This window comes from Scardinius erythrophthalmus, assembly GCF_964197995.2.
Source record: "Scardinius erythrophthalmus genome assembly, chromosome: 23".
NCBI lineage: Eukaryota > Metazoa > Chordata > Actinopteri > Cypriniformes > Leuciscidae > Scardinius > Scardinius erythrophthalmus.
In genome coordinates this window covers 28,772,385-28,788,009 of record NC_138243.1, presented here as the reverse complement: position 1 = coordinate 28,788,009, position 15,625 = coordinate 28,772,385, and the positions used below count along the sequence as shown (strand labels likewise).

At 39.0% G+C, this 15,625-nt stretch overlaps 1 protein-coding gene across 5 annotated transcripts in view; it reads right to left on the bottom strand.

The window, feature by feature from the left end:
* Window positions 1-15,625, bottom strand: part of zfyve16 (zinc finger, FYVE domain containing 16) — a 31,514-nt gene that overhangs the window by 13,944 nt on the left and 1,945 nt on the right. For 2 of the 5 annotated variants that reach the window (XR_014029298.1, XM_081354720.1), the window contains exons 3-5: window positions 13,564-15,569; window positions 11,414-11,510; window positions 38-214 (exon numbers count right to left, since the gene is read on the bottom strand). Coding sequence is in view for 3 of the 5 variants with exons in the window: in XM_081354720.1 (XP_081210846.1) it covers window positions 38-214; window positions 11,414-11,510; window positions 13,564-15,569 (2,280 nt within the window). In the remaining 2 variants the exon portion in view is untranslated. The remainder of the gene's footprint in view (window positions 1-37; window positions 215-11,413; window positions 11,511-13,563; window positions 15,570-15,625) is intronic. The other 3 variants (XR_014029299.1, XM_081354721.1, XM_081354722.1) reach the window with 2 other exon arrangements.

Below are 15,625 nucleotides of genomic sequence, written 5' to 3'. Positions count from 1 at the left end.
TAACACTCAGCATTCTGGCTCAGAGTGCAGTGCGTACCGTCATTACCGGGGTGTTTGAGGACAGACACGGGGACCATGACGGTGGGTGGGGGAGAGTTGAGGGTGCCGGCAGCACGGGCCTGCTGCATGGGTGGTATGGTGGAGCAGTACTCTGATGGGATGTTGGGATTGGGACTGGGCCCAGTGGGGCTCATCATTCTCTCATGGGCTTGAGCTGCACACAGACAAACAAAATCAGTCGCTCCTAAATCAGGCGTCTTTTCAGTGTAGTGAATGAAAGGTGATGCTGGGACAGAGAATGATTGAGAGAAAGGAACAGTGGGGTAGCACATCATTTTACAGTCCTGTTCCCCATGTATATATACTATGTTCTTATTATAGTAATTGCAATAACTGGGTAATAACTAGGTACTAACCCTGAACCTACCCCTAAACCTAACCTTAACCCATGCAATTGCCTTATATTACCCAGTACGTGCTTAGGTCAGAACACTTTAAGTGTACGTACTGTAAAATAGAGAGCAACCAACAGTAGATACATTTTGATGTGATGAATGAGGAATAACTTTTGTTATAACTCGTGCATAACTTTTGCCTATAGACAATGTAAAGTGAAAATGTATGCAATTTATGGTCTTAATAAATATTCCCGGTTTTGTAAAGCGCACATTATACTAAAGAAAACACTTTATTTTACATCATAATGTAATAACTTGCTCAATATCTGACTTTTTAAATTATGTAACATTAGATTATCCAATAATATCATAGCCTAATATGCAAAAGTCCCATTCTAAATGATTTATAAACTAATATTGTGCTTTACTCAGATATATACTGTAGTAGTGGCCAAAAGTGATGTCTGGAAGGGTTTTGTTTTTAAAGAGCCTGAACATATTTTTATCTGAAAAAATGGCAAACTACAGCTACAGGTTATCATCTTATTATGCAAAAACAAAAAAAAAGCATACTTTAACTACAGCATAATCAGTTATTAATATTTTGTTGGTTCCCTCTTGTTTTTGCATGTGTTCACTATTTCTTTGTATGACAGCCTGACCAAAAATTATCTGCACAATTTGTCATGTTTCATTGCGTTATCACAAATAAAACAATTGACTAACAAGCACAACTACACAATATGCTTACCAAATCTAGATTTTTTTTGTAATATTTGAATAAAGGGTGGACTAATTTGCTGTCACCGATAGACACTTCACCACCATCGGGTCGAACGGTTCTAAGGAACGGTTCCAGTTATATTTCCACTTGAGCTCGGTTCGGCACGGCATGATCACAAACTGCTTTCGGGCTGAATTGAAAAGCGCAGGTAGAATACGTCGCCCTTCAGGACTGGTCACTGGTCACCAATTTTTCTCTGTAGCTGGCAAAGCTTGCTATTTGAGCCAAGTTAACACTATTTAATAATAAAAATAAAAGAAATATCTGATAATCCTCCATAATGCGGTCACTATTTACATCTCATACCATCTGTAAACTCTTGCAGAGAGAGAAAGTGTGGACTGACGCATTTGTATTACATTTAAAAGAGCTCTGATATCAGCCGTGCATTGGAAAATGAAACCAAATCCATACCGGCTGGGCCGGATCGGCAGTGAACGTAATGGGAATGGTTTGGCCCAATGGTGGAAAAGCGGCTCATGTCTTTGTGTGAGGAACGGTCAATATTTACAGAAAATCTTACCCTCCACTGCAGTCGAGTGAATATGTTTCGGTCAGTTCCTCACACATATAACTTCCATATGACTTTAAATAAAAGCACACTGTCAAGTATGAACTACTTTTATGGAGCTTGATAAACCTTGGTTTATATGCTTTCATTTCATTTAAAAAAGAACAGCATCAACATACTGCCGTTTGCAATCCACAAAATAAAGTCAAAATAAAGCCTCAATAAAGGCTTTGAAACAACTTGAGTGAATGATGACAGAATTTACATTTTGGGAGAACTGCGCCTTTAAATGCACTGTGAATGCAGTGAAAGATGAGGTCATCAAATATATTTATATACAGTACCGTTCAAAAGTTTGGGGTCAGGAAGATTATTTTTTTTAAAGAAATTAACTTCAGCAAGGATGCAATAAGTTGATCAAAAGTGACAGTCCAAAAAAATGTCAAATAAATGCTGTTGTTTTGAACTTCCTATTCATCAGAGAATCCTGAAAAAAAAAGTATTACGGTTTCCACAAAAATATGAAATAGCAAAAGTTTTTTCAATATTGATAATAATAAGAAATGTTTCAAATCAGCAAATTAGAATGATTTCTGAAGGATCATGTGACTGAAGACTGGAGTAATGATGCTGAAAATTCAGCTTTGATCACAGGAGTAAATGTTTTACTGTATTCCTTATTGAGACTTCTATTAAAAAAAGATTCCAAACTTTTGAACGGTAATATATTTGCTGTACACTTAATTTAAACAGTCATTTTGCACTAGCTAAAAAGTGTTGACCTGTGGTAAACCAAGTTATAATCAAAGTCCAAAGTACAAACCTCATTCAAGCTGAGTCACATTCTAATAAACCAAAACCATCTAAGGTTTACAACACCACAGGCTTGGCGTCTTTAACCGAGAGCATTGAGGGTCAATCACAGCAAGTTGTTATTAAAGTGATGGGCAACGAGCCACCAAACTGAACTCAAGAAACAGGACGTCCAGTGCAAACCACAGCCCAGTGTGCAGACACGCTCTCCAGCCATTAGTCATTATGTTGATTAAGGCGCATGGATGCTCATCGACCTGATTACACTGGCACGGCTTGTGACACCTGCAAAACATGTCAGCTAGAGGCACAAACGCCAAAATATGCTGGCTCACGGCGAAAACGGCTACCACGACAAGACAGATGGAAACTGTGAAGCCAAGAAACAGCGGGACGAAACGTCCTTGAGTATTTGGAAATTCACACTGGAACAACTAAAGTTAAAGTTAAAAAACGTAAAAGAGTTAACAAAATAAAGCCACTGAGTGATTATTCAGTTCAGTGATATCCTAATCTTACCTCATCCCAATTTAACTCCAACCCAAATTCTGTTCCAGGTTAATCACGGGTTGCATGTTAGTCTCCCAGGACGGCGTTAGTGTGCACCGAGCGGAGGAGGAAGTGTCCATCTTGCCGATGAACGCGAGAGAGTCCGCGAGTGACTGAGATAGAGGGCGCATCCTTGAGCCTCTCTCATCCCGGATGGGGCGCAGCTCACTTCCGCAACCCCACACTGAGTTCTCGTCTGTCCTGGACCAGGTTCCAGCCCTGCGAATATCACTGGCTCCGAGTGCAAGCTCAGTCCGTCACACACACGCACAAGGTCGTATTAAATGGCTGCCCTGGGCTGAGAGTGGTGACAAACCCTCCTTTCCTGAAATGTGTACTGTGCTGAAGACAAGATGTGTGTGTGTGTGTGTCTACATCGATTCCTCAACCCGGAGAGTGAATGAGAGAGAGAGTGTCACGTATACTGCACCAGGTGGGTCCTGTACACACACACACACACACACACACACACACACACACACACACACACACACACACACACACACACACACACACACACACAAACAAACACACACACACACATTCAAGGACATGCACCAGTGCCCTGGCTCCACCCAGCCCTGCACCAAACCCTGCGAGAGCTGGCTGGCGACTGACGCTCTGTGATGAATGTCCTTTTTAATGAGCAAATGGACCGCACGCTCGGCCACACAACGTGTGCCAACCTCTTTTTATAGACCATCCAGGACGAGAAAAACAAAAAAACAAAAACTAAGCCTTGATCTTCTCCATTACATCAGTCCTTGAAAAATAAAAGAGCTTCGGATGTTTTGTCCAAGAAAAAGTTTGCCACAAATTAAAAGGGACACAAGTGCTCCATGAGCCAGTGTTGTTATTGTCACCTAAAACTAGCAACTAATAAGCTGGAATAAATAAAATACAAATATGAGATGAAAAACTTCAATAAAAATAAGAAAGGTTGCATTGGCAACTAACTGAAATAAATAAGTTGAAGTGGAAATACTGAAATGACTTCAACTCAAATATAATTTGAAGCTAAATAAGATAAAAACTAATAAAAATGACAAAAGCACATAACAAAATTTAAGTTGGAACTGAAAAATCAATTCTAATAAATAACACTAAAATAACATTGTCATGAGTCTTAATTTATGACAGCATTACGTCACAACCAAAGGTGTCAAGTAACGAAGTACAAATACTTTGTTACCTTACTTAAAGGGATAGTTCACTTTGAAATTAATTTTTGATATGTTTTAGCTTACCTCAAGGGCATCCAAGATGTAGGTGTCTTTGTTTCCGCAGTAGTTTCAATTTTGATATTTTTAGGTCAAACCGTTCTTGTCTGTCAGTCATATAATGCAGGTCTATGGTCACTGTCTCAAAACACAAGCACAGAGTCCAAATTAAAACAATTCCCCATCGTCCAAATGAAACAATTCCCCATCATAAGTACACATTGATGGCCTAAGACACGAAACGAGCGGTTTGTGTGAGAAAACGAACAGTATTTATATAGTTTTTAGCTCTTGAAAACAGCACACGTCCAAATGGTCTGACGGCGCGGGCGAGTATAGATGTATACATAGATGTCGCCTTGGCTACGGTTTCGTTCCAATGAACTGCAGTAGCGAAGGCGACATCTAGTGTATACATCTATACCCGCATAGATATATACACTAGATGTCGCTTTGCTACGGTTTCGTTCCAATGAACTGCAGTAGCCAAGGCGACATCTATGTATACATCTATACTCGCCCGCGCCGTCAGATCATTTGGACGTGTGCTGTTTTCAAGAGCTAAAAACTATATAAATACTGTTCGTTTTCTCACACAAACCGCTCGTTTCGTGTCTTAGGCCATCAATGTGTACTTATGATGGGGAATTGTTTCATTTGGACGATGGGGAATTGTTTTAATTTGGACTCTGTGCTTGTGTTTTGAGACAGTGACCATAGACCTGCATTATATGACTGACAGACAAGAACGGTTTGACCTAAAAATATCAAAATTGAAACTACTGCGGAAACAAAGACACCTACATCTTGGATGCCCTTGAGGTAAGCTAAAACATATCAAAAATTAATTTCAAAGTGAACTATCCCTTTAAGTAGACATTTTGGGTATCTATAGGCCCTACTTTACTGGAGTAATTATTTTTCAGACGACTTTTCACTTCTACTCCTTACATTTTAAAAATAGCCTCGTTACTCCTATATCATTTCGGTTTGTTTTCATTCCGGCTTGTCATTGTAAAAAAACAAACAAAAAAAGCTACCCAGATAAATTGCGCGATCCGGAGAGAGTGAATTTGATTGTGGTTGGATGAGAAGTATAAACATATACCATTCTGACACCCTATTGGTTTGTACACGAGATTGGGCGGGTTCCAATTTGATTGTGCGGGTAAAAAGGGGTTTGGGCTGGTTTGGGGTCAGTTCGGCGGTTTTCAAACATCTACATTTTAAAGTCTAATCTAAAGTGTGCATGTAGTCCATAAAATCAGTCATCATGACATTACTAAACACACACGCCCATGCAGAGTCAGCTGGCATTGGTGTTGACATCACCGATGAGCACGAACTTTTAGCCAATCAGCGATCAGCAGGCAGACGCGATTAAGCGCGATAAGTTGAAGCTGTTTGTTCAAGTGATCGCTAATGCCAAAGTGACATACTATACAGATAGTGAGCAACTCTAAAAACGTACACATGTGGTGGGAGATGACTCGATGGTGAATATAACTCTGAGAGGAGAGAGCACAGTTGAATGACTTGAATTGAAATCGAATATGGGACGACTCCTGTCCATGGTCATGTGCACACTAGCCTAGCCAGACATCTACAACTTTTACACCGTCTAGACTGCATGCGCTCTACTACTCTAATCAACGATGAATCAGTTTTGATGGCTAAATTCTGCGTTATGTTCTGCAATGTGTACTTATGAGGGTTAAAGTCATCATTGCCATTTTGACAATGTCCACCTGGACATTTTAGTCATATTTGCTAATTCTCCTAGCCTAGAAATCTAGATGCACCCTAGCGGCAGCAAAATGTATTTTGCAGCCAGGGTAGTCTAGAAACTCTCCATAGACTTTCGAGCTGCAAAAACCTAAATTGGGTCAGGCCAATCACGTCGCGTATAGAGTAGGTGGGGCGGGCTAAACATATGACGACAGAGTTACGACGGATACCTGCCACTTGAAAACAAAGAATGACGGCTGCTGGAGAACAGTCTTTCGAATCGGCTTTGGCCTCGACTCTGGAGGACTTGGAGTTAAGTTTTTCTTTGAGAAAAGAGCAAAGAACGGCACTCAAGTCATTCTTAAAAAAAAGGAAGATGTGTTCGTCGTTTTGCCGGCCAGATATGGCAAAAGTTGAATCTATCAACTAACGTTAGCTCCGCTGTTGGGAAAACGCTCTGGTTGGTTGAAGCGCTGTCCTATTGCGTGCAGAGGGAATTTGAAAGACAGCCGTTTATCCGCCCCTCGGATTAAACCGCGTCTATGGTGAGTTTCCAGACCTAACATCTTGATGTAGGTCTGGCTTGCCAGGCTATAATTCTCCTTAATTATTGCCCTGTTTTTATTTTATTTGATCGTTTTGTTTTAAGGAGATAAAAATGCTAAAAAGTGCTTTTCAACCTTGAATGACATGGTAATAAAATTATATCACATTATTTTGGCAGTCAAATTTTGGGCGTTTTTTTGAGTGGGTTTTTTTGAGCTTTTGGGCTGGAAATCACCATCCCAACACTGTGCACCATTACAATACTTATAGGCAACTAGTCATCATATCTTCCGCTCCATGAAACACGTTAATGCTCAGTAATACACATATATGGTTCTTTAATGTATTTGCATTGTACTAAAATGTGTTCATTTTCAATGGGCATATATCAAAAAACAAAAAACAATTATATATATATATATATATATATATATATATATATATATATATATATATATATATATATATATATATATATATATATATATATATATATATATATATATCCTTTAATTTAAAAAATAGAAAAGTATGCATTAAAAGTATTACAAAGTGTGAAAGTATAGTTAGAAATTAAATGGGGTATTCACTGTAGACAAAATGGGATTTTTATCAAACTTGGCTGTCTATACAGTAAAATACGAAGAAAACAAAGAGATTGCATAACTAGTAGGGCTTTGACTCCGAACTTCACTATTCAAATATAATTCGAATATAAAAAAAAAAAACTATATTCGAACGAATATTAGGCATCCTTTAATATTCAAACCTGTTATGGGCATTATTTTTTGTAAATGTGTTTACTTGTGTTTTACATTGTTTTCAATTCAGATTTCAAGGCTTTTTCACGACTGGTGAAGTTGTGAATCGCGAGCTCATTAGCAAGGCTATTATTGGTCATCTGGGCTCCTGTTTTTTAGGGCGCCTATTTTGTATACCAAAACAATGCCCACGCCAATGCCTACAACAACTATGCTTGACGAGGAGTTCGAAATCTACACTCCTGACAATTTGAAAAGCAACGTGTGGCGCTACTTTGGGTTACCAAAGAAACAAGGAAAAAAAATCACGAGTAAGGACAAAGTTAATTTTTTAATAAAAACAAACAAACAATCATGACAGTGTGTTTTTCTTTTGAAAACATCATTGCCTGCCTATTGACATTGACTGATACACTGCCCTCTGGTGGACAGAACATATACAACTTCAGTTTGATACCAATATAGGCATTTTAATGGTCAAAATAGGGCTGGGCGATAAAACGATAACGATATGTATCGCGATAGACACCTAATCAATATCAATAAAAAATGCGTTCGATAAAACGTTCGATAATTTTTTTTTTTTTTTTCGTTGGAACCAACCAGCAAAGCAAGTTTGATTGCATGAACAAAGGCACTCACTCTCTAGTAACTAGATAAAACAGAAAAAGTCAGCTCGCCTGACTTAAAGTCTGACCGTAGTCAGACCAATGTCGTCTGCAGATTATGCAAGACCGTCGTCAGTTTCTCTGTTATTCGCGTGCTGATGCGTTCTAGCGTGTGCGTTTCTCAGCGCATACATGTGAAGCTCACATGCACTAAAAGCCTGTCTACCAGCGCCTGAATACTAAGTTATCTTTCGAGTCTTATTTTGCTAATACTGTTATATACACACAAGGTTTACATAAACTAGTCGGATATGTCTAAAGTAAAAGCAAACTTGAGAAAATTGAGAGAAAATCTGCTTGTCAAATGCGTGTATAATAGACGCGTCGCGCGCAGCTCTTAAAGAGACAGTAATAGTAAACACGCTGCCGCTTGTCCTTAAAGGGATAGTTCACCCAAAAATAAAAATTATCTAATATTTTCTAATATTAATATTTTGAAGAATGTGGGTATCCAAACAGTAGCTGGTCCCCATTGACTTCCATAAAAATATACTATGGAAGTCACTGGGGTACATCAACTGTTGGTCATTCTTCCAAATAACTTTTATTTTCAACAGAAGAAAGAAACTTATTCGAGTTTAAAACAACGTGAGAGAGTAAATTATGAAAATTAGAATTTTTAGGAGAACTATCCCTTTAATGTTAATAAAACAACAAAATGTAAAGAGAAAATCACTCACTGCTCTTGACTAATAACTTTATTAATAGCTTTAATAAGTATCAATGTATAATTTATAGAAAATAGAAAGAAATAGATTTATAGAATTTATAGAAAGAAATCGTAATATTATATTTTTGCCATATCGCCCACCCCTTTATAAATCATTTCTTACGTATTCTTTAATTTTGCACCTTAATGTTAAGAGATAATTGTTAAGTGTTCATTGTGATTTTAGACTTTTGAGTTTTCCATGGTCGTGTTGACATTTCTGCCTTTATAACTGATGGGATTATAATCAAAGGTAGGTTAAGTTTAAAATAAAAAAAATCTTTAAATGTAATATATTTGTCTCCTGGACTGGTCCTTATTTTAAATATGTTATAAAAAAATTCAATAATTATCGATATCGACCGATATGAAACACTTATATCGTGATACAGTTTTCAGCCATATCGCCCAGCCCTAGGTCAAAATATTAATAAATATTTGAATATATTCAAATATTAATATTAATAAACAAACGAAAAAAGCCCTAATAACAAGAGAAACAGAGAACAAGGCATGCCAAAATCTTCAACGCCCATTCGTCAGACTTTTGCTGACAAATAAACAGGTATATCTGGATGAAGGTAACATGGAGAAACATGGAGTGTGACACTGTAATAATGCAAAGCGGGTTGAAAATCGGCAAACTTATCCTTTAAGGTAAGTTTATTGATTGCAAGAAAACTGCCTGTTTTCTGCCCTTTGACCATCAGCAAAATGTTACACCTTCCACAACGTCTGACCAACATGTAAAGTGACCAACTGCAGTTGTTTTGCCTCATGTGCAAAACAAATGAAATGCATGTAGAATAAAAAAAAAACGCAAATTATAATGATACCTATATAAGTGGCCACTCTTTTTTCAAATACAAGGTCAATACTGATTTTTCCTAATGAAAAAACAACAAATTATCCGTGAATTTATATGGAACTAAGCTTAAGGAGATTTCCATCTTTACTATCCTCCCTGTTGCATTCGGAGATCGACTATTTTTGACTGTCAAAATGCCGGCGGACACAGAGACAGTGAGTCGTTCAAAATCTTTCTTTTTAGTAAACTCTGCGTACACAAACAATGTAGTCAATGCTGGAGTTCATGTGTAGAGCCCCTGGTGAGACTTCCAGCAAAGTTTCATGTTGTGTCGAGCCTTCTTAGTGTTTTAAAAATAGCGATTTTGATGCTATCATAGAAGTGCCCCATGCACTCCCATTCAAAAGGCATTTTGACCGAAAACGAAAATACGGTCAATCTTAAAAGTGCCGTTTCCATTCTAATTATGCTTTTAAACGAAAGTTTGCCTCGGGTAAATTAACAAAAAGATCCTAGATTACAGTTTGGTGAGAGTTACCCTTTAAAAAGCTGTGCCATTTTACGAAGATAAGCTGATTTGGTGGAATTTTTTATCTATCTATATCTATATCTATCTATCTATATATATATTAGTGCTGCACAATTAATCATATCGCAATGTCAAGCCTACGCGATTATATGACGCAAAATGCTCCGATTTTATATTAAATAAACAAATTTGCGCTGTTAACGCAATTAACGCAGCATCTGTTCATTTTTGGCATCCTTTGGTAAGTGTTACATGATCCCGCTCTTATTCATGCAAATGCTTTTAAACCATTCATGCGCGATAAGACAAAAAAAGAACGCGCTGCCTGTGACAGAAAGACTCGCGCTAATATCGTGCGTGCGCACAAAACAGCATGACAGAATACAGTTCTCTTTCGAGCTTGAACGATCAATAACACACACAATTATGCCAAAATGTCTTTTTGTTGAGTATCTTCATAACATAAGAGTAGTCTTATGATGAACGTGAAGAGTTGTGACTCGTGAGAGAATGAGGCGCGTGTGAGATCCGCGTCTCTGACAGCAGCGGCTGGCCTTAAAGGGACAGTACACAGTAGCCACTAATTATATCTGTCGCTAAAGTTAATCAAAGAACAAAGGGAACAGAGAAAAACACTCACTGCTCTTGACTAAAGAACTTTTTTCTTTAGGTAAATTATCACTAATCTGTGTGTGCATTTATTTTCCTTGAGAACCAAGCAAGTTGACTCATGAAACCATTTGTTTATTATATCGCAATCGCAATATTGACCTCAATTATCGCAATATGACATTTTGCCAAAATCGTGCAGCCCTAATATATATATATATATATATATATATATATATATAAATAAAAAATAGTACATAGGTCTGGTGAGTAACCATAAAAAAGGAACTAGCCTAGATTCTATTGCCAAGCTGTGTGTAGAGGCAACTTGCCCTGATATAACCTATCTTAACATATATCAGAGCCATTGTTTTGTTTCGAGATGCACACCAGAATTGCATGTTTATAAAAGCTACTTAAATGTCCTAATTGAACTAAGGCCTAATCTAAGCCCCGTCTGTGAAACCAGGCCTCAGAGTTTGAACATTAACTTAATGGTTACAGCTTTCATTATTGATGTGAACTGGCCTTTAGAGTTTCTGTCTGTCCAGAACAATTATTTCACAGTAGTTTTTCCACAAAAGCACTCATTTTATCAACCTAATTTGTGTCCAGCTAGAACTAAACAATGCTTCAAGTGCCCTATTTCTACACTGACATGAACTACTGCCACAGATTGTTTAACCTTGAATGTATGGGTGTTATTATTATGATGGATATTTTGCAGTAATTTCATTAAGACAGATTGGCAGCATATTAAAGTGGTTAAGCAGCACTCACCTCTCTGTATGGTAACATGGCAGATGACGCAAACCCTGGCCTCTTTGTCCAGATATTTCAGTCTGCATTTACGGTTGCAGCAGCCAGCACAGTACACCTGCAAAGCAGACAACATTATTCACTCAAAACACTGGGTAAACGCAGTACTTCATCAAGCATAAACCTGGAGAAAACTCTCTAGTGTCCTTTAGCCCATTTTATTTATTGCCCCAATATGTCATGAAAACGGCAACTCAGTGCAGCAATTCAAGCTGGAAACTATATCAGCGCTAAAAATACATCCTGCTGACCCGGCAAATCTGCCTCTATATTTAGTACCTCCAGTGGAGAATAAACCCTACACTGACGTAATGAAAACAAAAGAGACCTCACAAAAAAGCTAAAATGAATTCTTTGCTGTCTAAGGCAGAGGACTACAGGTTTAAGGCTTTCCTGCGGTTATAAATAGACAATAACTAACACAACGGCAGGGTTGTGTCACAGATCTTTTCTCAAAATCAAGGCAGCTGACTGCATGTAAATTCATTGATTCACACTGCGGTTATTTGCCTTTCACCTCTGAAAGTCAGAACACATTCAACAACTACAAAAGTCACTTTCAGAACTGAAGCAAACACATTACTGAGTTCATTTATGCCAAATAAACTCTGACCGGGTGAAAGGGGATTCGTTTGTAATAATGACCGTCTGACTGTACATATCTTGCTTATTATGTGGATACTCACACCACCATGAATAATAAATGAACATGAAATATTAATTTGAGTTTAAACTATTTTGTTATTTGAGAAGAAAGAGCGCAGAGTAATGTTGTAGACAAGGAAATCGCTTATCTGGGACAATTGCCAATTATACAGTTTAAAACAAGAAAATAAACAATATTTTTAAAAATTAATAAACAAATAAATAAACTATTCAACCGTTTTTAATGTTTTTGAAAGAAGTCTCTTATGCTTACCAAGGCTGAATTTATTTTATCAAAAACACAGTTATATTGTGAAAGATTATAATAATTTAAAATAACTGTTTTCTATTTGAACATATTTTAAAAAAAATGATTTATGATGATGCAAAGCTGAATTTTCAGCATCATTACTCAAGCCTTCAGTGTCACATGAATCATGATCCTTCAGAAATCATTCTAATATGATGAATTGCTGCTCAAGTAACATTTCTTATTATTATCAATGTTGAAAACAGTCGTGCTGCTTCATATTTTTGCAGATTTTTTTTTTCCAGGATTATTTGATTAACAAAAAGTTCAAAAGAGCAGCATTTACTTAGCCTGGTTAAAACCAGACCATTCTCAGTAGTAACTGAGTCATGGTCTGGCAAAGCTTCATTAATAACTCATTTCCAAAGGGGCGTCACCAACGGACGTCGCTCAAATGCCTCTGGGCCGCAATTGGATAGACCTAAAACCAATCAGAGCGATCGTCATCGTGTAAAGCCGTATGCTGCGTCCCAGTTCGTCTAAGTTACACTACGCCATAAAAGTATGTACTCTTTTTGTGTACTTTTGAATGTGTAGCAAAGAAGTAGGCAAGCTTTGGGACATACTACTTCGTCATCTTAATCGGACGCGTGCATCCTGTCACGTAAACTGCCCTGTCAATCATATTGTCACAGTTAAAATCCTCTCTTAAAATTTGATTTCCTATCGTTTCGAAGAGAAATGAAGTAGCACGTTCATCTGCCAGTGGGTCTTTCATGGAGACTGTCCTCATGTGTTTGCAATTTGAATATAATAATGCGTTTAAAAGTTGGTGCGCTTAACGGACGTCGCTCAAATGCCTCTGGGCGCAATTGGATAGACCTAAAACCAATCAGAGCGATCGTCATTGTGTAAACCCGCCTCAACGTTTCTGATTGGTGCCTCGATTTGGACGGATTATAAATCGGCTTGAATGGGCTCTTTGCCAGACTACTTGCAGAGCAAATCTAAATTTGCCGGAAGTTTGTCTGGGTTTTCCCAGGCTAGCATTTACTTGAAACAGAAATCTTAACATTATGAACGTCTTTATTGTCACTTTGATCAATATAATGTATCCTTGCTGAATAAAAGTATTAATTTCTAAAAGCTTTTTGAACGGTTGTGCGCATATCATACATATATTTTACTTTGACACACTGAGAGATAACAAACGCACCTTTCCACATGCTCTGCAATGGTGTCTCCTCTTAGTAAAGGTGAATTTTTGTTCACAATTCATGCAGTTAGGGGCCTCAGAGTCAGGGACCCACGGTGGCTGCTTAGATCCCAAACCCTCGGCCTCGAGACCTGCCGGATCGACAGATGATTCCCTGTCCTCCAGGGTCTCTCCAGGGTACGGTGGAGGCTCTGAGAGCTCATCGTGCCCGTAACTGGCATCATATTGCTGATAAGAGGGAGGTTCACAGTCATTTTCATCTCGGCTGGGCGAAATTTGCGAGTCGTTCTCCGCAGCAAGACCTGCCAAATCGGCTTCAGCACGACTGCTTCTGTGTCTTTCCGATGGAGGCCGTACGGTTTGGTTGGACAACTGCTTTGGTCTCGCCCCGCCGTAATTTAACTCTTGGTTGGGGGAGCAAACTGACTGAATCTCAACAGGGCTGGTTGTGTTTTCATGGCTAATTGTTTGCGTCGTGTCTGTTCTCAGCGGGCTGCTGTCCTGAGACGAAGAAGAAACGTTTGAACCCTCGCTCTCCTCCATATATTGAAGTGAGCCATCGCTCTCAGGAGAGGCAAACGTGTCTACTTTACAGCTCTGCAGTTCCTCATCTAAATAGCCATCGCCGTTTCCGTTAAATTCTGAAAAACCATCATCCGCGAATTTTTCTGCATCAGCGTCAGAGTTGATTTTCACACCCTGACCCATTAGAAAGGCATCTAGCTCCTCATCCGTGACCATCATCGCGGTCTGGTCACTTTCAGGAAGGTAATCGTTAGCGATACCGAACTCATAGGAATAATTCGGGCTCTCTGAATAGGGTGGTGACGGGTTGCTTTCACACATATCTCTACGGGTTAGTTTATCTGTAGGCGAAAAGGTGCGCTTAAAGTTTCTTTCAGGGTAATGGCCTGAGACAGCAGACGCCCTTTCGGGGTTCGACATGATCTGGACTAGCTCAGGTTCATCTTCAGGTGAGGAATCAGGCCTACTGGAGGAGAATGGATTTACAGGCTCTTCTAAAGGAAGAATTAACTCTTCAGCCTCTCGAATTGCTGAGTTTATTTCCAGTTCGGCCTCATCTTTGGTTTCTATCACTGCTGCCTTTTGAGGGTCTAAAGACGCCACGAGAGATCCACACATTGAAACGGCCATCGGCAAACACGACAGAGACGATTCCTTCTCCGAGGAGGGACTTCCAGCTATATCTTCTGGATTTTTGACACCAGGATCTTCACACTGTTGTGCATCTTTTGAATCCGGCTGGAGCGATACAGCATGCTCATCATTCGTTACTGAAATATCATCATCTGTAGCATGAGGAACTGAATTGCTAACATCTTCCTCATTCATTGGATTGCATTGAGAATTGTTCTGATCACTGAAGCTTGATTCTTCAGGACAAGGACTTTCGGTCTGTTTGCACTCCAAAGCTGTGATGCTAGTTGATCCATGAGGGTCACTAAAGGCCGGTAATATGACATCCAGCAGACTGAAGGAGTTAGAGTTAATCTCAGAGTCATGTTTTGGTAATTCACTGTGGTTGGATTTAGAAAAATCTTCTGGACAAGATACTACAGGACTCTCGAAGTCCACTAGAAGCTCCTCATTGGTTTGCTTCTCAGGAACGTCCAGCTCTTCCTGACTACTGGCTTGCTGGAGGTTTGCAGAACCCGTATCATTTACCAGGTCACACACAGGCTTCAGCGACCGGTCCGGACAAGGAGGAGCCGAACTTTTGTTACCTCTGCTGTCGACGGAGGACAGGAGGTCCACACCTGTGAGTGGGCGTTCATTAGAATAAGAATCTTTTTGGTTTAGGGTAATACTTTGTGATGTAAGTCCGTAGTGCAGAGCGTTGACATCTGGGAGTGTTTGCGAGACCTCTGGGAGTGTTTGCGAGACCTCTGGTATGAAGCTCTGAATATCCAAATGGTGATCCGGGACGAGCGTGGAGTCGGGACAAGGAGGGCTTGCATATGTGGTGGGCTTGCTCTCAAGCTCCTCTGAAAACAAAGTGAAACATTAAATTAATTTAGAATATAATTTACATCAAAACATC